Source organism: Epinephelus fuscoguttatus, linkage group LG1 (assembly GCF_011397635.1).
Source record: "Epinephelus fuscoguttatus linkage group LG1, E.fuscoguttatus.final_Chr_v1".
Classification (NCBI taxonomy): domain Eukaryota; kingdom Metazoa; phylum Chordata; class Actinopteri; order Perciformes; family Serranidae; genus Epinephelus; species Epinephelus fuscoguttatus.
The window spans coordinates 9,511,417-9,533,889 of NC_064752.1; the positions used below are offsets into that span (position 1 = coordinate 9,511,417).

Consider the following 22,473-nt stretch of genomic DNA (forward strand, 5'->3'; position numbering starts at 1 on the left):
CCAAATTAAAAAGTCATTAAAAACAAGTGAACAAATAAGAAACCTAGGAGTCATCATGAATTCTTAGACTTAAGTTTATGATTATTATGATTATTACAGCATCACTAAAGTCGAAGCATTTTCGAGTTCAACTTCTACAGAAGACATGAGGTGATTTAAAGTGTTTAATCGGTCATTGTTTCTTGTTTAGTGTTTTTGGTGTTGACTTGTTGTGTCCTGACAGTTGGAACGAGGATGGCGGTGTAGGTTTGACCAACCCCAGACCACAAACCTTTACAATGGCCTAAAAGTTGGTCTGAAGGACTACCAGAATTGCTGATTGAAGGAGGATGATCTATGATGCTTCCCCTGATTTCTTTTTTTTGTGGATGACTAGAACTAGAGCTAGTTTGTTATTAGTTACTTCAGTACAGGATTCTGCTTTATGCTGGGTTAAACAAATGCATCCTCAAAATTTAAAAATGCTCTGTGTGTACCACATGTCTCCTTCAGACCAGAGAAGCTGGAAATTGGTTGGTTGATGAGGCTCGACCAGGTGACGAAGCTCCTGCCTGCCGACCTGCTCTCTTACAACCTCTACAGCAGCAGCCAGGAAGGTAAAGCCAAATTTACCCTCAGAGTGATGCTACATTTCACACCATGCAGCAGATGGGACTCACTTGATGCTCATACGTTTGCACTGAGTTACAAATAGGTGTTGCTTCCTGTGTTGATGTTCATTGTCTTTGAAGTTGACTGTTTGCTGATTTCAATTTGAAGTAATCAGCATACTGAAACTGCATTCATACCATCATTAAACATCCTGTGTGAAAGCACAATATGCGTTCCCAAAGCTGTTTGTATTGCTTTATCAGTTTCACTGTCTAAATATTGGTATCATCAAACTAAAACAGAAATTGAAAAAGATTTTATGTGTTTTATTGTGTGTAGTTGTGAAGGATGGCCATTGCTGCAGTCTTCTGGAGGTGACTGACAGAAATCGGTCTTCGACCAGCGTGACGAGACTGCTGCATGAGATGGAGATAAAGAGAGTGGTGGGTTTGGCCTGCTTTGATATTGTAAATCAGCTGCAGTGTAGAGAAATGACAGGATCTCATGTACAGTACACAGAAGACATTTAAAAAACAATGTGACGTCTGTAAACATGGCGTAAATATTAAGATTGGGCTTTTATTTCCCTCAGTGGCAGAGACAAGTGTGCCTTTATTTGAAACTGTTTTTTGTTGTCTTGATTCCTTTTCCATGATGCAAATTATTTTTTCCAATTAAGTTGTCTGTCACTAATCATTCGCAGTTAATTGTACTTTGCTGTTTTTTAATTGGTGTTAAGCTACTGTTAATGCACTTTTATTTGAGAATTTAAAGTTTTTGTGTCACAGTCTCAAAGATAGTGACAATTGTAAATATCTTCCACAGGTGATTATTTCCTCCTAACAGAAAGCGTTTAGAAAGATTAGACAGAGTAGAGTAGTGCATTTTCTGGAGGATATTTGTGAAAAGCTATAAGTTAATGCTTGCTAAGCTTTTAACAGCAGAGGCATCAGTAGGATGACAAACTGTGGGAGGAGTGTTGTGACAAACGTCACACACAAAAAGGAAAGAAGGAAGAAGAAAAAAAGAAGAGGAAAGATAGGAAATGAGAGAGTTATTGTTGAATGGCTTTTGTCTCTCTTCAGGTTCTGGTGACTCCGCTTACAGACAGAGGCTTCCTCATCCTGATATCCAGCGTTCAGATGGCCACACCCACAGGTATGACATGGGACAGATAGGGTCAGAGGTTGATTAAGCTCTGATGCCTTTGTCTTTCACGGCAGCCACTATTTGCAGTGCACACTTCAAATTATTTTTATTAAATATTTTCTCTACAAAAATAATATTGTTACATATGTCAATGAAGTGTTCACAAAAAATAGAAAAGTTTGATTTCATGTTTTTATGAAGCAGGTATGAGGCATAGAAGAATAAACTACAACATAATACTGAGAATAACAATAGTGTTTTTGTATTTCAGAGAGAGGAGAGAGCTGGAAGAGGTGTCTTCAGGCCTTGTTTGTCTTCCCAGAGTCCAAAGATCTGGCCAAATCCAGTGAGTAACACAGGGGCTGCTGGGTGGGTGGATGGGTGATTCATTTAGACTGTTTTCCAAACTGCATATTCATTTCCTTGTCATAATTGTATACACTGTTATTCTGTGATTAAGGGTAATCCATTCATTCATCCTCAGTTTGGTGCTGACGCCAAGGTTAGAGGCACAATCACGCATAACGCTAAATTTGTGGATCATCTGCTAAAATGTCCGTGTAATTTGTTTTGCGTTTGGAAAAAATGAGTAAAAAAACAGGGTCTGTGAATATAAGTATTCTGTTTATCATTATGATGATAAATCATCTTTGGCCAGGCAGTTCAGTTGTCAGAACCACAGCTTGAGTGAACTTCATTATATGGGCTCTGAGACATTGAAAATGTCATGGCAGGGTGGTGATAAAGACAGAATTGTTCTCTGAAGGGAGGCGTATTAGATACATTTCTGTGATACCCTCATCCTCAATGGGATGATTTAGGAGATTTCATTGGTTGTTTTTTATGAAGGGAATATATTAGTGTTTTTTCATGTTTCAGTGCTCAAGTCCACAAGATTCTGTGCCATGAAAAGTTGTGGCTCCTGTTGCTGGGATGTACTTGTTGTGTGTTGAGTGTGATCACCTTTAATTAACCCCACCTGTGTACATTGTTTGTGACATTGAGTACCTGCTGAAGAAGGGCATCTTGCCTGAAACGTCCATCCGTATTAAAAATGCAAATTGCAGTGCTGTCCTGATCTTTACTTGAAATACATTTTTGCGGGCTTTTTTGCCTTTATGTGATAGTACAGATATAACATGAAAGGGGAGAGAGAGGGGGAACCCAGGGCCGCTGCGGCAAGGACACAGCTTTTGTACATGGGTCACTTGCTCTACCAAGAGAGCTAGTTGGCACCTGTGATCTTTCCTTCATTACCAAATTCAAATGCCGATAAATGCCAGTTTGTCTATTTCAGTGTGGACCGTAGTGTTGGACAGTAAGAGGGCGTCATTTGAGTGCAAACAAGTTACTAGTTTTAGGTGAGATATACTGACAAACGTAAGAGAGGAGCAGATCCAGGATGGACTCGTGGAATCACATAGTCAGTTGACCCTCTGTGATATTAAAGCTATAGTGCGTAACTTCTGTCGCCTCCCAGCGGATAATGCGTTGTTACAACTAATAAGCCGGCGGCACTTCCATGTACACAGAGTAACACTCGCCACACACCGTGTACACAGAGTAACACTCGCCAGTCACCACACACCGTATACACAGAGTAACACTCACCACACACTGTGTACACAGAGTAACACTCGCCAGTCGCCACACACCGTGTACACAGAGTAACACTTGCGAGTCGCCACACACCGTGTACTCAGAGTAACACTCGCCAGTCGCCACACACCGTGTACACAGAGTAACACTCACCACTCGCCACACACCGTACACAGAATAACACTCGCCAGTCGCCACACACCGTGTACACAGAGTAACACTCGCTTCACACCGCGTACACAGCGCTAACATTACATTACGTTCATAGCACCATTTCCAAGAAAATAACAAAGTACTAGGTCCAGTACACGTAACAGCAACACATACTACTCATAATATAATTATAAACCAAGTCACTTACTTATCCAACAGCAGCAAGGCAACATCCGTGTCTGCCCTCAGACCAATTTCTTCCTTCAGGGCTCTCCACCGAGGGAAAGCGACGCCAATACAAATCCTTGTTTGCATTCTCCGTCGGTCACTTTCCTTCTTTGCTAAGACCTTCAGCTGAATGTTCAGGCTTTTTCTTTGTGGTAGGATCCACTTCTGAGCTGTGTCTCGACTGCTTCTCCGCCATGTTGCTTTCTCTTTCTACCTGCGCTCTACCTCTTGCTATGACACTTTCCGCTCTTCCTCCCCCTCCCTTCTTGTTGTGAGGAAGCATTTCCTGTGCGCCAGCGCGGAATGTTGCTGGCCGACACGCACACTAAAAATGATATATATAGAAAAATACCACGTGATGTTAGAGTAGCCGATTGGCTTAATCAGCATTGTGTCATCTCCTCTAGTAGTGGCTTGGGTGAAACGGCCATTTACAGACCTGTAGAAGTTACGCACTATAGCTTTAACATTAATTAGTGCAGCTTTAATAAGCACAACGGAATCAACTGTGGAGGATGAACAACAACAACATTAATCATAAACTGAAGCTTTAATGTAAATATTGATGTTGTGTTTTTATTATTTCCCTCTAGCATCAAGGTGTGCCTCCTCATCCCATGATGCCCCAGAGGGGATGTCTGGTAACATGGTGATGCTGAACAAGTTCATGCCAGCGTTGCACCACGCCCTAGTCAAGGCTCGCGCCAACCCTCCTCCTGAGCTGTCTGTCGGTGTGGAGCACCATGCACGGGAATACCTCGCCGGACTGAATAGTGGCAATGTACGATTAACCTCTCCTTAAATTATATTCTTTATTTTGGAAATTGTAGGGGTGTCCACATACTTTTGGTGTGTAATTACTCTATATGTATTGTGTTCTGTATCTGTTTCTACTAATCATTCCTCATCACATTAAAGCACAAATTTCTGTCTTTGCTCTTCAGGTCCGACAGTACCCGATGGGCGAGTATGAATCCAAGCTGGATGAGGAAGGAAAGCCGTTTCCTGCTCCTAAACACCACCGGTTGAACATGGACAGCTATCTGCACTCCTACCTGTACAGCCCTGCCCTCTATCTGCTGTCAATGGCCCGGGCCAAGCAGATGGTGGACGAGCACTCTGGTCCTGAGGACCCACGGCAGGCGAGACTCAGGAAGAACTGTGGAGACCAGAGAGAGGCGACGGGAAAGGAGGCAACCAGCAAAGCTGGAGACGGACAGGCCAACAATCAAAAGGTGAAAACTGACATTTGGGCGACCATAACTACCAAAACAGTGTGGAAAAGATTTCTTTACCTACAGTGTCAGTGTGGTGTAGTGCCAACTATTTAGAAACGCTAAATTCTCTTGTGATATATTTATGTTGTCATCTTGGCCTTTCAGCCCAGAGGGAACTCAAAGATGTTTTCTTTGTCACACAGATGCAGCAGCTGATTGACCTGGTCTTGACCTGTAAGAGGAATGCAGAGAATGAGGTGAGGAGGGAGGAAGGAGGAGGAGGGATGAAGGTACCAGGGAGGAAAAGGAAACTGGAACAGGAGATGGCAGAGAGGGCACTTAAGTTCCTGAAGGCATCACAAGAACCCGGAAGACACAGCAAGATTCCAGGTGAGGAGACGAGAGGCTTATTTTCTCTTTTGAGCAACATGCATCACTGGGGGTTTTCTGCTAGTCATGTGGCAGGTGATGTCAGCAGTTCTTGGTGGATTGATCCCTAGCTATGTACACTAAGCTTTTGGGACCTGACCTTTGAGGTCAGGGATGAGCTATCCTCACATCACAAGCAAGTTGCTGCCCCAAGTGAAGGAGTTCAAGTATCCTCTTGGCCCCTTCTTTAGTGAGAGTAAAGGTCAAAGTATTCTTTGCACATCTATGTAGCCATGAGGATCTAAGACACTTAAAGGGATAGTTTGGATCTTTTGAAGCAGGGCTGTTAAAGGTACTTATCCATAGGCATTGTATTATGTAAAGTAAATGGCGGTCTGTGTGTCCCCCAGTTTGGAGAGGCAAGCTGGAGTCTGACACAGAAGTTGAGCTTGGTACTGTTGTGGAGGTTGGCAACAAAACATAGCAGAGCTAACTGAAAAAAGTCCTACCTAATAAAAAATGGTTCATTCTTTTATGTGCACAGTATATTTAGAGTATATTCACTGCTTTACAATTGGGAGCTAAAGCCATTATATTACTCTCTTAAAAGCAAAAAACAGTGATTTCACATCACTGAACACACAGGCTGTTGGTCTACTGCTGCCTTGACCAGTTTTGTTCTTGTTATTGTCTGACTTTGGTGTTTAAAGGGTTAGTTCGGGTTCACCAAAGTCATATATTAATACAAACTAACTAAGTGATCGAAGAAGCGATAGACCAGCAGCTGTGCTACTGTAAGTTAGTATTAGTTGCCTGGCATCTTCATATCAGTGTATCAGCACAATTGCAGTTATTATGTTAGTTAAAGGACTGTCTGACAGCAAGGTAAAGTAATGAAAATATTCTAAAAGTAATACACAATTAAAATTATATGGATTTTTTTTGGTTGGGACTTTTTTCAGGTGGCTAAAATATGTTGTGCTGCTTACCCCGTTCCCAGCAGTACTTTGCTTAGCTTCAATTTTGGCTCTCCTGCTGCTTCTCCAAACAGGGTGCATGCCGACAGATGTGTACTGCATTTGATACGCTGACTACGGATAAGTACCTCATACAGCCCCACTTCATAAAATCAGAACTATCCTTTTAAGCTTTGTCACCTGCTCATGTCTGCAAAGGCACGACGAGCAGTTTCATATATGACAGTGCATACTGAACATGCCTACAAACACACACTTACACACTTAGTGTGCACATTTAGACCTCTGGTGTAATATACATATATAATGTACATAACTACTGGGGGGGACCCAGTAATCCCCTTGGGAGGACCCAAAACATTTCCAACTGAGAGGAGACTTGGATTGACCCAGAATCTACTATAAGGGCCACACATCTTGTCTAGCTTGTGAATACCTGGGGATATATCAGGAAAAAGCTGGAGAAAGTGTCAGGGCAAATAATATTTTGACTACTTCACTTGGACCCAGATATGTGGTCAAAAATGGATGTCAAGTCAGTTTTATTTATACAATCCAATACCACAAATCGCAAATGTGCCTCGAGAGTCTTTACAATCTGTACAGCATACGACACCCTCTGTCCTCAGACCCTCGATTCAGATAAGGAAAAATTTCCTCCATTACCAGGGAAAAATGGAAGAAACTTTAGGAAGAACAACAGAGAAAGGATCTCTTTCCCTGGATGGACAGACATGCAATAGACATGTACAAAATAGACCAGTATAGAAAAATAATAGTAAACACAATTGGAATCACAAAATCATAAACTGACTGTAAAGATATTTTAAACGTGCAATATGTAATTTTCTGCTGCTAGGGGTCTCAAACCAAAACAGTAACAGAAGACGGAGTTGGATGACGTCACAAAGTAGCGTGGGATCATGGTAGTTGTAGTCATATAACAGATACAGATCTTACTTAGCTTTACAGTTAGTGATGGCTTCTCCCTCTCTGCTGCTCTCTCTTGCTCAGTGTGTCTTATGTTTAGCTATTCCTCTGCCTCTTTTATGAAGGCAGTTCATTTACTGGCATCAGCTCAGCATTATAGAAACCTATCGTTAGATGTTGTGATTAGCCAGCCTCTGCTCCACACCGCTTCGCAACGGAGGCTGCTGGCCGGAGAGCTGGTGCCCCGGCAGGCAGCAGTGCTTGCAGTACACTGGTGGAAATGATTAATATTTCAATAGCATCAGCCAGATGTTTGCTTACCTGTCTAGTAGAACACACGCGAGGTCAGCGTCGAATTGTAGTCGTAGATTTTCACGAAGCTCTCTCCATCTCGGAAAGGCCACACCAATATTTATCCTTGATTTAAACTCTCTTCTTATCCCAAATTCTTCTGGGATCGATTGGCTGACCGTACGTTTCCGTTTAACCGGCTTGTTTACCGGGACAGCTTCGGTGTCAGAAGGTGCAGCAACCGTCAGTGCATAATCATGATCCATGATGAGTTAGGTTAGCCTAGCAACAGTAACGTTCATTCTCTGACCTCTCATCCGGTCTGCTTCTTCTTCTTCTCCTTCATTTAATGGCTATGGTAACTGGAGTTACGTCGCCATTGACATGCGACCTAATGACACGGTCCGTAACTTTTATTAATATTTCATAATTATCTGGGTTTGAAAAGTGAAGTCAGTAATTCGTCACACACAATATTTCTCTGAGGTTCTTGATCTTGTTGCTTACAAGCGAGAGCCATCACCAGCATCACACAGATATCACTGACGAGGGGCAGTCCCTCCTCAGAGGACAGATTTTAGCACCATCACCTCACTGCATGACGGGATGTATGACCGTTTGACACACGTTTTTCACATGTCAGCAGATAGTATTTCTCCATAGCTTCATGAAAACCGTTACATTATTTATTGAGTTCCTCTTTTACACACACACACACACACACACACATCCGCGTGCTCACGGGCTGCAGGCAGGTCAGCCCTAGCTTCGTACTGGAGAAATGTCAAATATTGAACATCCTATCACTCATTTAGACAAGAGTAGATCAGAAAATAGGGCCCAGGTTGAAAAAAACATTAGTTCCCCTTTAAAGGACTGTCTGATGTCAAGGTAAAACCGAGAAAATAAGAATTATATTGATATTTTTAGGTAGGCTAAAATACGTTTTGCTGCTTCACCCTGTGGTGGCAAAACTACTATTTAATGAACAGTTTAAAGAAAAAGTCTTCACACGTCGGTGTCTTTCTTGAGTTTTAATAAGCATTCATGAATGGAGACACTCACACATACAACCGCATGAACAGTCAGTGAGTGAGTGCCTAGCAAGTCTTCTCGCCCTGCTCTTTATAGTTCCCATAACACATGCACATCAACAGTCAAAATATGTGGCGCCTTGACATTCCTAAAACACAACATCTCTTCAGACTAACAAGGACACTTGTTGTCCTCCCTGGCTCATAATCTTGGTGTCTGAGCCTCCCTGGCTCGTGACCTTGGTGTCTCTCACTGCTGTCACAGTAGGGGTTAAATGAGCAACACACATCATACATCATAGCAATACCAAATACCAGAATTTTCCATCACAACCCGTTAGGGCTGGGTATTGGTTTTCGGTAGCTTTAACGCATTGACCAAATTAACCAATACAAAGTCATATCAAGGGTTCTTTCCTGGACCATGCTGACCCCCCACCAGATCAGCAAACTTTGTGTTGCTGCCATCTCTGGAGCCACTGTCATTCTGGAAAACGGTCAATATCTGCCTGTTGAGCCCTAGAGCTCTGATCAGGCTCAAAAAGTCCAGCCTCACCCTATGTAAACCTGTACAGTTTCTGTCCAAGGCCGACCTTGTCTAGCCTGTCCCACGAGCTCTAGTTAGCATGAGCTAACACAGCAGCAACAGCTAACATCCAAACCTGAGCCAGCTAATTTATGCCCGGATTGGCTCTCAGTACTTATCGATCAGGTCAGAATGTCTCTACTGTCCAGTGTGTTGTCGCCTCTTTGTATTTTATCATTCATCTTGCAGTGGGTGGCTGATATGTTGCTTTACTGACATGTTCTTTCTCTGCTTTTGGCTCGTAGCTGGGGGAAGTCAAGTCCCCGCCTCTCCTGGCTCTCTTGCGTCTGTGATTGGCTCGGTGGGTTTGAAGGACGTTGATCTGAGGGAAGATGGATCTGAATTAGCTGCTAAGCTTCTGGGTCTGCTAACAGGTGACTAGATACTGGGACTTTCTGCCAGACTACATACAGTATCTGCTGTAACACCTGTGGAGCCTTTAACTTTTTCTTCATCTTCTTTTTGGTCTTTTCTACTAGTTTGTTCACTCAACATCTTTCTTCTTTATCGCTGCAGTAGCCCTTTCCTTTCTGGGAGTGATCCATCTCTCTTAGTTCAGTTGGTCGTGGTGCATCAAAACAGTACAAGGAGACTGTGAAATCATTTGTTATGATGATGTTTTGAAAACTGAGTGAATGTTTCTCTGCCCGATGACAGCTCTGACCCAGGCTGCCCGGGGAACAGCCAATCAGAGCCAATTTGAAGTGCAGGAGGAGGTGCACAGGGATAGCTCTCCATTTGATAGATTGGCTACCAAGCTGGGTCTTCCCACCAATGTCGACATTGACCTGAGGAAGCAGGAGGAGCTGGAGGTAACTGAAGTAAATATTTGTTACTGGCAGATATTTTAGCTTTGTAGTGTCTTTTTTTTTTTTTTTTTTTTTACGAACTTTTGTAAAGATGCGTACTAAGGTCAGTGGTTTGGGACAGTTGCCTTTGAGCCTGTGACATGTTATTTCCATATTGTCGAGCTGCTGTTGCCTGTTTGAAGAGAAATGTCGCAGTTATGGAACACACTCCCTGAAATTGATCAAGGAAAGCTAGATTGTCATTCTTGAATTCAAATATTTCCTCCTGACATACTTGGATAAACGCAAAGGCTAATCAACTCCTTTCCTGCAGAGAGATTTCATGAGATCAACACTATCTTAATACTGTACCAATAAGGGATGCACCAATTTATCAGCAGGCTGATATCCCCCTAGTTGACTGCCATGGGACTATCAGCAAGTAAGATGACATTAGGACAAACAAAGACCTTCCTCAGGATTCTCTCGGAGCAAAAAGACGCAGTTAACTCACTATTGTTGTGTCAGAGGACGTGGCCCATCATTTACTGATAATGCTACATTGTTAACAACGAATCAGCGTTAAAATCAGCAGGAGGAGAGCATGTTAGCGTTAGCTCTAAGTAGCCAGTGGCCGCAACTAACTGCTCACAGAGGTTGTATTTAGTGACATTATGATGTGTTCAAGCTCTATTCAGTTGAAAAAAAATGTATCAAGTGAAGGTAAATTAATATGTTCTCATGATGTGTTTAGTTTGATCTTGTAAAATATATTTTTTGGTGAGGAACTATAAAAAGTACAGCTGTTGAAAAGAGAAATTTGTTGTATATGTATATATAGTAAAAAGGCTTTTAAAGGCGATTATGTTTTTAAAAGATCTTTTTCTTGTGAAAGGTTATATTAGAAGTTGTTTCATGTATTGGTATGATTGAATTTGTGCTCATTCAAAGTTCATGTATTGAAGGGCTTAATTAGGCTATTTTAAAACTAAGCTTGTGACAATGGAAACGCAAAAGTAACCATACTAATGTGTAATGAACTGAACTGAACTAACCAGACTTTTTGGTGGAAAGAAAGCCTGATGCTCATATATACTATACCGACCATTAAGTGATTTCTTCATAGTGTGATGACACTGTAAGACTTGGAGCAAACAGTCTTTGTTCCGTGTAAAAAATACTTCCTAAGATCAGCTGAGTCTAATATGAGCATGAAATAATATAGATTAATGAGCAGTTACTCTCTACAACATCTTTTGAGGTCTTTGTGTTTGTTAGTTAAGCTAACACAACCATGCTAATAATGTTATTATCACTTTATTTTTTATCCCAGAGGGAGTATTGTGTATTGCCTTGCAAAAGTAGAGGTGCTAGAAGACGTAGCTACATTGTACAAGGCATTACATGAAAAAAAAGGATGAATTTATTGCATCACTTATTACATTTTGTGTAAATCTCGCATTGAATGTAACTTATTTGACATGTACTGTAATTTGAGTTTCTTTGCTAATAGAAATAGTTATGCTTCTTCACTTTCTAGACCCTCTTTAGTACTAGGTCAGAAGGTTCTAAAATAAATTCTCGAAATGGAGCAGATAAAGTTAATAAAACGTGTGTGTCTGTGTGTGTGTGTGTGTGTGTGTGTGTGTGTGTGTGTAGGAGCAGACGGCGGGCAGCGTCAGCAGTTTGGAGGGTTTCAGTCCCAGCTCCCACAGCGGGGAGATGAATCACCACGGAGGTAGAGGAGGAGGGCTGGGGAGGAGAGCTTACGAAGAGGAGGAGGAGGAAGAGGGGGAGATCCCGTGGGTCCTCATTCCCATTACAGGTCTGTCTGTCTGTCTGTCTAGCCAGGATATATGTTAAAAACATCCTAATAGTTGTCACCTTATTTTCAGGTCATTATACACTATTGAAAACATACTTATTATATTACATTCAGTTTTTGCCAATATACCCCCCTAAATCCTACACATTGAACTTTTAATATAGATAAGGTGGAACTAATTTTAACACCTCCTCTAATGCACAAGTTTTATTCATCAAAATTCTCTTTGGTATCTTCAATTTCATAGCATAAAAGATGAGATGATTTTCAGTTTTGTAGCCTGTTGTGACCCGTTACCTTTTAGGAAAGTGTTTGTTCAGTGTTCATACAGTGTAATACAGATGTGTTTTGAATTTTTTTTAATTTTGTTGTTAATAATAGTTTACTGAAGTGGCCAGTGGGCAAAATGCTACCTCAGACCCCAGCAGGAGGATCATGTGATTGTGTCTGTCTTTGACACTTGCACCTCTTTGGGGTATAAACTGAACTGTGACTTCTGCCGTACTGTTAAACCCCCGAACTGTGTGATATGTGATATGCATTGGTGGTTTTAAAGGAGCAGAGTGCAGTGTCACAGAAGTGACCAGAATGAAAAGTAAACTTCATCTCTGTCTGCAGGTCTGTGTTCACCGAGGTACACCCACAGAGACAGAAACATCCCTCAGGACCCTCGCTTCCAGCATCTCACCCCAGCAACAAGCATCACCACAACAACCAAACCTCCCAGGAAGAGCCCCACCCCGTCTCCTGAGCGAAGCCCTCCTCCCTCCCCCTTCCAGTGCCCATCCCCTGAGCCCAGCCCTCCTCGCTCCCCCTCCCAGTGCCCATCACCTGACCCCAGCCCTCCGCCTTCACCCTCCCAGTGCCCGTCTCCAGAGCCCAGTCCGCCCCCCTCCCCGTCTCAGTGCCCGTCCCCTGAGCCCAGCCCTCCTCCCTCTCCCTCCCAATGCCCGTCTCCACAGCCCAGCCCTCCCCCTTCTCCTTCCCAATGCCCATCTCTTCGGGTTGGCGGCCCCCCCTCCTCCTCACGGTGCCAGCCCGAGGAGCCTAACAAGCTCAGACCGTTTAACAAGGATCACAGTGGTGCTAACAAGGAGCAGTTAACCCGCACAGCCTCCAGGGAGGTTGCAGGTAACCTCACCCACACTCAGTACCTGTTGCACCTGTTGAAGTTTTAGACTTTAATGCCACCCACTGTTTTTCTGCCATGTCATGGATATTTGCCATTTTACAGTTCACCCACATTTATTTCCAGTTGCAGTGTTTGCTGAAGCCTGTCAGAAAGAAAGTAGACACAGATTTGTGGTTGTTGCAGTTCTGTGTTTTCTGACCTTATGCTTTTCAGTGCTGAATTGATTTTGTTATCCTTTTGCTTATAGTTAAGTGATGACTGCAACGGCCTCAATTTGGTTTGTTATATAAGACAAGCTCTTAATGCTGGGGTAGGCAGATTTTTTTTGTGTGTGTGTGTCATAGGGCAAAAATCTCATAATAAGTCTCAGCTTATTGTCATTCAAGTGGACTAAGAGAAGACCAGACTACTGCACTTTCTGCTAAGCTCTGTTTTCAGGCTTTTGTAAATGCAGATGTGCGTGCGCGTCCAAGGCTGTTGCCTGTGACTAATTTAGCTCCATGCTTATGTAGCTGACTAGATTCTCAAATCACAGTGTGTCAACTCAAAGGGCTTCACAGGCCCACGAGTCCACTAAGAAAATAGGACGGTAATTTTCATTGAATTTTAGCTATATGACAGCATCACGTTAACAGTCATGATCAGAATGATTTAAAAGAATCATTAGTCTGGTGGGAGGGGCTTACGACCAAGAGGGGAGATCTTCAAGAGGAGGGTGTATTTTCAAACTGCCTACCCCAGCTTTAGGTTTCACTGCGTGATGTACGTATGCACATAAAGTTCAGGTGTTCTGTGGCGCCAGTGGTTGTAGAATGAACAGGTTTTGTTTTGTTTACTGTGTATAAGTAGCTTTACATTTACTGGACTTAAACATTTAACATGATAAGTGACAAGTTATGGGGAGAACCAACCTAAGGTGTGTTTAAGTATCTCGAGAACAGCTTCAACTTGCCTCAAATCCTTTCACCTGCTTCAAATCATTTCACCTGCTGAGTTTCTTATTCGTATTAGGCCTTGACCACATTCTGCACTTCACTATAAATAATGCCATAGCACTCAGGACGTGTTTTGTTGTACCCAGAATGCATCTTTTGTCTTTCCAATCTAACAGGAGTGTCCACAGACAGAGAAGAGAAACCTCAGGGTGCAGAAAAGAAGAAAGAAGAGCCGCCAGTTTCTGCATCCATTCAGCCGTCTGTCCCTCCAGCTGTAGAGAGGAGGACGAGCTCCTCACCACCACCCACTGAGCGAGGGAAGAAAGATGCGAAGGGGGAAGCGGCTGATGTGAAGGAGGTACAGGCAGAACCTTTAGAGGAGGAAAGAGAAACTCACTCAGTTGAGAAAGTGCAAAAACGACGGGAAGAGGAGGCCAACAAGGGAAAGAGAGCCGAGGAGGAGGTGGAGGAGGGGGAGTTGGTGGAAATGATGCTTGTGGAATCAAGTGATAATGAGAAAAAAGGAGAGGTGAAGGAACCTGGAGGTCGCTCTTTGTTTCCTTTGCCTGTCTCCTTACCTCCCTCTGGTCTCGACAGCATTGTAGACAAACGTCTGGCAGACTTCTCTTCTAAGATAGAGCTCCTTTTGCAAGAGGAGAGCATCCATTACAGCTTCCCACAGTCCCCCCACTCCACCTCCAACACAGAAACCACTGCACCCAAACACACACTCCCACAGGCCCTCATATCTCAGTTTTCACAGTATGTGTCTTTCTACAACCCTTGCCCCCCGGTCCAGGACTACGTTAGCTCACTACAGGACCGCATTAACAGCATGCTGATAGAGTTTGATGACAGCTGTCTGAGCCATAAGCCCAGCACCAGCCGGCCTGATGCTGATGCCACGTTGGCGAGCAAAGTTAGTGATTTTGTGTCTAGCATTCGAGCAGCTAATACTACCAGAGACGATGATGGTTCCGGTTGTGAACTTACAGCTGCTGATGTCGATGGTTCACTCAGTCAAAACCCTGCACTCTCCAGAGGAGTTGAAGTGTTTCTGCCACATCCAACCACCAGTCAGATTTCTGATACTGCAAACAACAGGATCCCCGCACCGTCTCATGTCACTTTATCTGTTCCTACCTCTGCGTCTGGTTCTGTCTACAACACCTCCGTCCTCATCCCTCCTTCTACCAGCTCCCCACAGTCCAACTGGGATCCACTGTCAAGTCACTCTTCAGAGATCAGTAGAACAGTCGCTCATGACATCAGACAAACACAAGACAACAGCATTACCAGGACTGTACATTTTACCCCTGGTGTAGAAGGTGGGAGTGATCTTGGGGGTAAAGACTGTGAGGTGACTTTGTCCGGGTTCGGCGGCGTCTCTAAGCCCTTGATAGAACTGTCACACTCCTCTGAGTCGGTCTCGAATCCGGCTCCTGTGTCTGTGCCCGGGTCCGCCACAGGCCCCGCTCCCCCAGCAGCTGCTCTGAGCTCCCTGATCAGCCAGCTGCAGCCAGAGGTGTTCAACAGCCTGGTGAAAATCATCAAAGACGTCAAGAGAAACTCCCTGCAGTTCTACCTCCACAGCACTGAGCCAGGGGACCAGGTCCACGAAGACGTCAAGGTAACCTGAAGGGATCAGTCCAAACTGGAATGTAATGGCTGAGATTCATTTGACGTCTAGTTTTGCTTCGATCGTGTATCTCTTTAAAAAATACATTTTAAAAGTCAGCCCTTAGTGATGTATAATTATTACATGTACTCTCATGTTGTAGGAATACCTGTTGAAGCAGGGTAACTCGGAGCAGAGTCCTGTGGCCTTTCTGAACCAAGAAAACTGTAACAACAAACTGCTGGTCATCATTAAGAACAAAGACATAGCTGGACACATACACAAGGTACGTCTGGATAATCTGTTTAACAACTTCTGACTTCACTCAAAGGTCCACAGAGGGTCAGTTCTGTGTTGCGTGGTGTGTGTCAGCTGTTCTATGAGCCAACAGGCAGAGCCAACCTTATTTTTTTCTGAGCATCTTTGAGCCGGCTTCCTCACTAACTATGCTAGCTGTTATGCTACTTAGTTTCTTCAGTTGCCAGATGTTGTAATTGTGTCCAGTAGTCACTCTCTGTCACTCTCTGTCACTCCACAAACCAAACAAACAAACCCTTGTGGTTTTCCATGCTGGACAGATTTACTGGATGACTAACAGAAGATTTTATGTGTTTGCATACACATCAGATCCCTGGTCTGGTGTCTCTGAAGCGACAGGCCTCTGTGGTGTTTTTGGGAATTGATACACTGGACGACATCAGGAACAACAGCTACAACGAGCTTTTTGTCTCTGGAGGCTGCATCATTTCAGACGAGTTAGTCCTCAATCCAGACTTCATCACTCCCGGTAGGTCAGGATTAAAAAAGCAGTATTCAGCTGAGTGTATTTGTAGGTTATTGTAGTGGAACATTTTTTCTTTCACATGTCCCACTTAACACATAAAACTGGGAATCTTATTTTGAGGAAATACAAATTAATTTTGTGTTAAAAATATAGCCATTGTTTTTTAAAATTACGAGACTAATGCACCACTGGTAGTGGAATTGTTGTTTGTATTTATTTAATTGATGTGTTGATTACTGACATGATGTTCTGCAGATCGACTGGCTGCACTGCTGATGTTGCTGGAGGAGCATAGTTCAGTTCCAGATAGTGTCTGGAGGTGGAAAGTTCACTGCAAAACCCACAAGAAATTAAAGGAACAAGCCAGGTACTGATTCTGTGTCTGCACTGTGTAACGGCCCACACTACAGCACACCAGACACAAGATGAAACAGTAATATGTTTAATGACCAAATGGATTTACAGCCTCTCTCATTTGATTTAGAGGCTTAAGCTTTAGTCACTACATGTCTAGGCATGGCATAATATTGTTACTTACAGAAGCCTCATCATTGCCATCATGGCAGCATGTTGGTGTTTTTATTTTTTCAATAAGCACATATTTATATTTATATAACTATAGACCAAATCACCAAGCCAGAAACGGAAGCACAGTTAAAATGCTCTCCACTACATCCTGTAGCTGGAATCCAGATCAGATGGACCCTGACTTATGGCTGAGACTGTTTTGAAGCACAGACAGTAAAAAAAAAAGTCTTGTATCATGTTGGTTTGGTTGTCAGGTTCAGGAGAGATGCAGCCAACCTGCTGGAGGTGCTGTCAACCTATCAGAAGCGACAGATTGTCGAGTTCCTCCCATATCATGACTGTGACATGAACCATCAGTCCCCTGACCTGAACTGTCTGATAGAGCTCCAGGCCCGATACACCCAATACCGGCACACAATCTTCCTGACCGGTACGTACATGTTCGCAGTGATAACCAGATGAGCTGCTGAGATTTGAAAATATAATTTACCTGTAGCACTGATGTTACTTGTCTTTTTCACTCAGAGCATAATTTTGAGATGTTCCCTGCCTACTCCAATGGCATCATCGTGGCCACTAGTGAAGAAATTCTGCACAACTTCACCAGGCTGGTTGGTTGCCATGACATCAAGGACAGGCAGCCAATCACAGGTGACATGCTGGCTCCCAAAGGTCAGTTATGGTGTCTGTGAAATATGTGAAACATTCAACAAGCACAGCCATCTTAGTAGACTTGAACATTATTCTCAGTATAAATGCCTGAGATCTTCAGAGTACCGATTTTGCGTTGAACTTCTTTATCATTGTCAAACTTGCAATGTACAGAATTTACAAAAAAACGATCAAAATTGGTGCAGCAGGACCAGAGATGTCGTCTTTTTTTATTTCATGCATTGTTCTTTTTTGGCAAAACCTGGTGCCTACATTACCCACAATGGCACTTGACTTAATTCAGATATTCAGCCATGTTATGCATATGGCAGTTAATGTAGCCTCAAGCAGAGAGGAGCAGCGGGTTACAAAGGTCTGGTAAGCTCGCTACCCTCTAACTCCATTACCCCAGATTTTTTTTTTTTTAAAATTTCAGATTCAGACTTGTAGTCGTTAACCCAAACTGACGCCGACTCCACTGACGCCGGCAATTTATCAGCGTTTGTGCTAGGGATTATTTTCATCATCAAAAAATTTGCCCATTGTTGTCTCTATTAATCTTTTATTTTTTATTTTATTTTTGTTTTTTTAAGATATTTTTTTGGCCATTGTGCCTTTAATGGACAGGACAGGTAAGCGTGAAGGGGGGGTGACATGCAGCAAAGGGCCACAGGCTGGATTCGAACCCGGCGCCTGCTCTGCCACTAAGCCACCAACGCCCCATCTATTAATCATTTTGTCAATGAAATATAGAATAGAAAATTGAGGGGAAAAGTCTTGTGTAATCTCCCAGAGCTCAAGGAGACGTCTTCAAATGGTATGTTTTACTCAACCAACAGTCCAGAAACCCAAAGCTCTTCATTTTGTATCATGTATGACCATGAAAAGCACAAAACTCCCACATTTCTGAAGCAAGATACCAGCAAATGTTTGGCATATTTGCTTAAAATTGAGATGGACCTTTTTAACATACCCAGTTATGTCGTGCAATTTCTTGACAGTAAATGCCAAAAAAATACAAAAATTCAATTTCTTCGTGTTCTCACATCAGAATCCAATCATGCTTTCTTCCTGTAAAACAAAATATGATTTGTGTTTACATAAGCTAATACCAACTAGTTTCAGCCAATAATATCATAACATCCACCCATAAATCTTTCTGCAACTTCAGGCACACATACATGTAGCTTACTTGCTGCTTTGGTGTGTCTCAGTTTCTCCTGAAATACTGTGCTTACAGACCCACTGACTTGAGTTGAGTCACTTGAGGAAAGTGGTAACTGTGACATCTCCAGATTATGCATACGACATTTCACAGTGGACTGCTTCAGCAACTACGTGGAGCGTATGAAGTCTGTCATAAGAATTTGTTTGTAATGACCTTTAAAGCAAATAGAGACCGTAGCCGAAATATCAAAGTTTAACAGAATTTATTATCTTGTACAAGAGGAGCGTTTCACAGTGCAACACACAAGATGAGGTTACAGAGAAAAAGCTCCCTGAGGAGCATCTACTGCAAGCTGTTATATGTACAATTGGGCGTTGGAGTTCGGGTGTTTCAGTTCCCCTAATCTATCAGGTAGAGACTTCATAGATAACAATGGTTTTCAGTGGGTGTGACATCGTGTCACACTGTCCTCCAGATGACCCTTTCTCCGACCCTCTGTTTCTCTCATTTCCTCTTATAGATATAGTGACGGACTTCCCTTATCCTTACCTGCCTGCTGATGTTGCAGTTGCTATAGAATGAAACGGAACGATCCTCCAGACTTGCACAACACAATGGCATGCTTAAACAATGTGATCATAATTTTTATAACAATGCCCTTTGTCTTTTTCTCCCTGACAGATACTACCTACCGTCCTGTTGGTATTATGATTGGGGTTTCACTGTTACAACCATTATGATATGGCCACTTTTCAACAATCACATCACATTCCCCCCAACATTGTATCCCACCTACCTATGCTGTTTCATTTGGAAATTTGTTACGATACTGAAGCGAAATACTCACAGAATGTTTCATCTGGACTTTAAAAAACTGACTAAAATAGTTTTATATAATAATAATTATATTAAATTACAAATGGTAAATGGACTGCGCTTGTGTAACACTTTTCTAGTCTTTTGACCATTCAAAGTGCTTTTACACCACGGGTGGCCGAGGCTACATGGTACCACCTGCTACTCAGGCATCAAAAGCAATTTGGGGTTCAGTATCTTGCCCAATGATTCTTCAACATGCAGACTGAAGGAGCCGGGGATTGAACCACCCAACTTGTAATTAGTGGACGACCAGCTCTATCTCCTGAGCATCAGCAGCTCCGTGTGAAGTTCTTCTCTCACTTATCCAGTAGTGTGTTCTTATTCTACTTTGTTTTCTACTCAGTGTTCTCTTCTGTCCTCAGGTCTCGGGCGGCAGCTGAGTCATAGTGACTCTGTGTCAGGCTCTGAACGCTCTCCTTCTATCTTCCCAGACCACATCCATCCTCTCTCCTCCCATGACCAGCCCCAACATCTTCTCCAGCAGTCCGGCTCCATCCTCCCCACTCTCCCCCATCTGTCTGACCAGCTCGTCCCGGACGCCTCCTGTAAGGAAGGTGTCATGCCCCACTCAGACTCAGACTTGGAGGTTCTCCGACTGGCCATCACACAGTTACGGGCTGAGCGTCAGGCACAGCTGCAGCAGCAGTTGGACTCTCAGGCGGAGTTGAGCATCAACTCCTTCCAAAGCTTCGTCCCCAATCTCGTTCCTACAGGAGGCAGTCAAACCACCAGCACCCCTCTTTTAGCTCAAGGAGGTCCAGCCAAGTCGGTGGAGGTCCCTCGTGACAGGAAAGCAGTGGCAGCCACTCTGGATTTAATCCACTCAAGGTTACAGCAGGAGCCAGTGGAGGAGAGGAGGGAGGGCAGAGCAGAGACTCCCACAGGTGGATGGAGGAGTGGAGAAAGTCAAGGAGGAGGAGGAGGAGGAGAGGCTGGAGATCAGAGAGCTGGTACTCCAGTAAGAGTGGAGGGGCTACTGGGAGAAAAGCGGGGTCCAAGTAAAAGTGACACATCCACCCCTTTGCCTAATCAAAGCACAGCTGCAGTGACAGGACCAAGTACCCAGACAGACTCAACCAGTAACGGGAGAGAGAACGCAGACCAACAAGAAGAACCTTTACTTCCCAGAGTAGCTGCACATGCGGCAGCCTCCTGCAGTACCACCATTTGTCCTGCAGAGAGTGACAGATCGGGGTTAGTAACTGATTACTGCCCTTTGTCTACAGCTCATTTTGTAATACAATGGAATCTGTAACATCTAAACTGGTGAACTTGCTACAGAGACACAGAGACACTGAGCTGTTCAGCCCCCCAGGCAAGCTTTACTGACTAGAACTGGATATTGTTTAAAATGATTTAACTCTAAAGTCGATACAATACAATGAGTTCTCATACCAGAACTTTGTCTAAATAAAAAACAGTCTTAATTTGGCAAATTATGATTTGAGTCAGTAATACGTAGATCATAAATCTGAGCAGATATATTCAGTGTCAGTAAATAATGTTTGTATATTGTGTTAATACTCCTACAGTTTAACAGCTTCATTGTGTGTTGCTGTTTTGAAAACACACTGTCTTCATGATTTCTCTCCTGCAGTTTGCCTATATGTTGCTGCTGAACTTCTTCCTGTTTTCTTCCTGTAGAGACACACACTCAGGCCAGGAGAAGCCAATAAGAGAGGGAGCACCACCTGACAACAGCACTACTAGTGGCACAAAGGTAAGGGAGTATCATTATTTCAGCAACCCAGAAGGGCCACTGTGAGCTGGGTCAGATGGATTCCAAAATGTATCGCTGTATAACCATTCACAAGTACTCAGCGAGTTACTAAGACTTCTTCGCTACCTCCTGACAAGCTGCTAGGCTGACAGGGTTGTTCAAGGATTTATGGAGTGCAGCAGCACAACGAGGCGAGAGAGAAAGAATGAATAACTTAACTCCAGTGTCTCGAACCACCAGATAGGATAATAACAACAATAACAGCAGAAATTATTATCAATAATATCAGTATGTGTTAGAGACACAGTCTAATATTGAACTGTGACTGAGACGTATAAGCAGTGCTAAGATTAACACTCATTATTCATGGCTGAATTCACGTTGCTATCTGTTAAAAGGAGCTTTACTGATTTTCAACCAGCTCTGTGTCCCAGCTCATCTGCCAGAGCAGGGAGCTTGCAGCACTGCAGTATGTGGTGAAGCCAGACACCATTCATGTGCACATACTGCCCACCATGTAATGACAGAGCTGGTTGAAAGTCGGCAATATTTCCCTGCAACTACCAGTATTGTTTTTTCCGAGCTGCTGTAGCTGTCATAATTTACGAAAACGGAACTTTAGTGGCTGTAGATGCTCCAGTTCAGCCTGCGTAAACCCAGGGTGGGGGATCTGATCCCAGACTGCTCCCGCCAGATCAACAAACTTTAGTGCTTTGGAGTCTCCAAGCAGTGTGGAGTTAAGTGAAAGGACTGTGTGATGTGTTAGCTAGCTAGCAGCAGTGTCTTTCATTGGCGCCGACTAGTTCGTAAGTTTTTGCAAATTCACGTTTAAAGGGAAATTTCGGTTTATTTCAACCTGTCTCCTATCGTCCTAAATTTGTTTCAAGTGACTAGTGACATAAAAATAATAGTTAGCATGTTAGCTGTTAGCCTAGATACAGCCGGGGCGCATAGTAGCGTCAGACCTGTTAAAACGTAAGTGAACGGGCATACTTCAAGTGCAAAGTTAGTCCACTAAACAAGCTTTTTTCCCACAAAGACCACCTCATATCGTTAGGATAAATGTCAGAGAACATATAGAAAACGACATGTAAACGTGTTGTCTTACCTTACCGGTGTGGTGCCATGTTTGTTTACCATTTAGCTCTGCTTTCCAAAGCGTGGCCAAAATATCGTGAGAACAAGCAGCGATCTCATACCGTGCCTGAAATCTTGCGAGAACAAGCAGCGACAGCTGAAAGGCAGAACCGGACAGTAGCCTGAAAAGTTCATTCATTTATTTTATGAAAGATTTATAGAATAATGGCTGACTTTTTGCCAG

The 22,473-nt window shown here is 43.3% G+C and overlaps 1 protein-coding gene across 4 annotated transcripts in view; it reads left to right on the forward strand.

Annotated features, from left to right (window-relative positions):
* tasora (transcription activation suppressor a) overlaps positions 1-22,473 on the forward strand; it is a 44,475-nt gene that overhangs the window by 13,831 nt on the left and 8,171 nt on the right. For 2 of the 4 annotated variants that reach the window (XM_049581136.1, XM_049581109.1), the window contains exons 10-28: positions 493-596; positions 931-1,034; positions 1,677-1,749; positions 2,012-2,086; positions 4,314-4,501; positions 4,665-4,955; positions 5,141-5,327; positions 9,370-9,498; positions 9,782-9,936; positions 11,572-11,737; positions 12,356-12,868; positions 13,981-15,434; positions 15,586-15,708; positions 16,050-16,209; positions 16,462-16,573; positions 16,989-17,164; positions 17,260-17,406; positions 19,795-20,626; positions 21,077-21,152. In XM_049581136.1, coding sequence (XP_049437093.1) covers positions 493-596; positions 931-1,034; positions 1,677-1,749; positions 2,012-2,086; positions 4,314-4,501; positions 4,665-4,955; positions 5,141-5,327; positions 9,370-9,498; positions 9,782-9,936; positions 11,572-11,737; positions 12,356-12,868; positions 13,981-15,434; positions 15,586-15,708; positions 16,050-16,209; positions 16,462-16,573; positions 16,989-17,164; positions 17,260-17,406; positions 19,795-20,626; positions 21,077-21,152 — 5,065 coding nt within the window. The remainder of the gene's footprint in view (positions 1-492; positions 597-930; positions 1,035-1,676; positions 1,750-2,011; positions 2,087-4,313; positions 4,502-4,664; positions 4,956-5,140; positions 5,328-9,369; positions 9,499-9,781; positions 9,937-11,571; positions 11,738-12,355; positions 12,869-13,980; positions 15,435-15,585; positions 15,709-16,049; positions 16,210-16,461; positions 16,574-16,988; positions 17,165-17,259; positions 17,407-19,794; positions 20,627-21,076; positions 21,153-22,473) is intronic. The other 2 variants (XM_049581118.1, XM_049581128.1) reach the window with 2 other exon arrangements.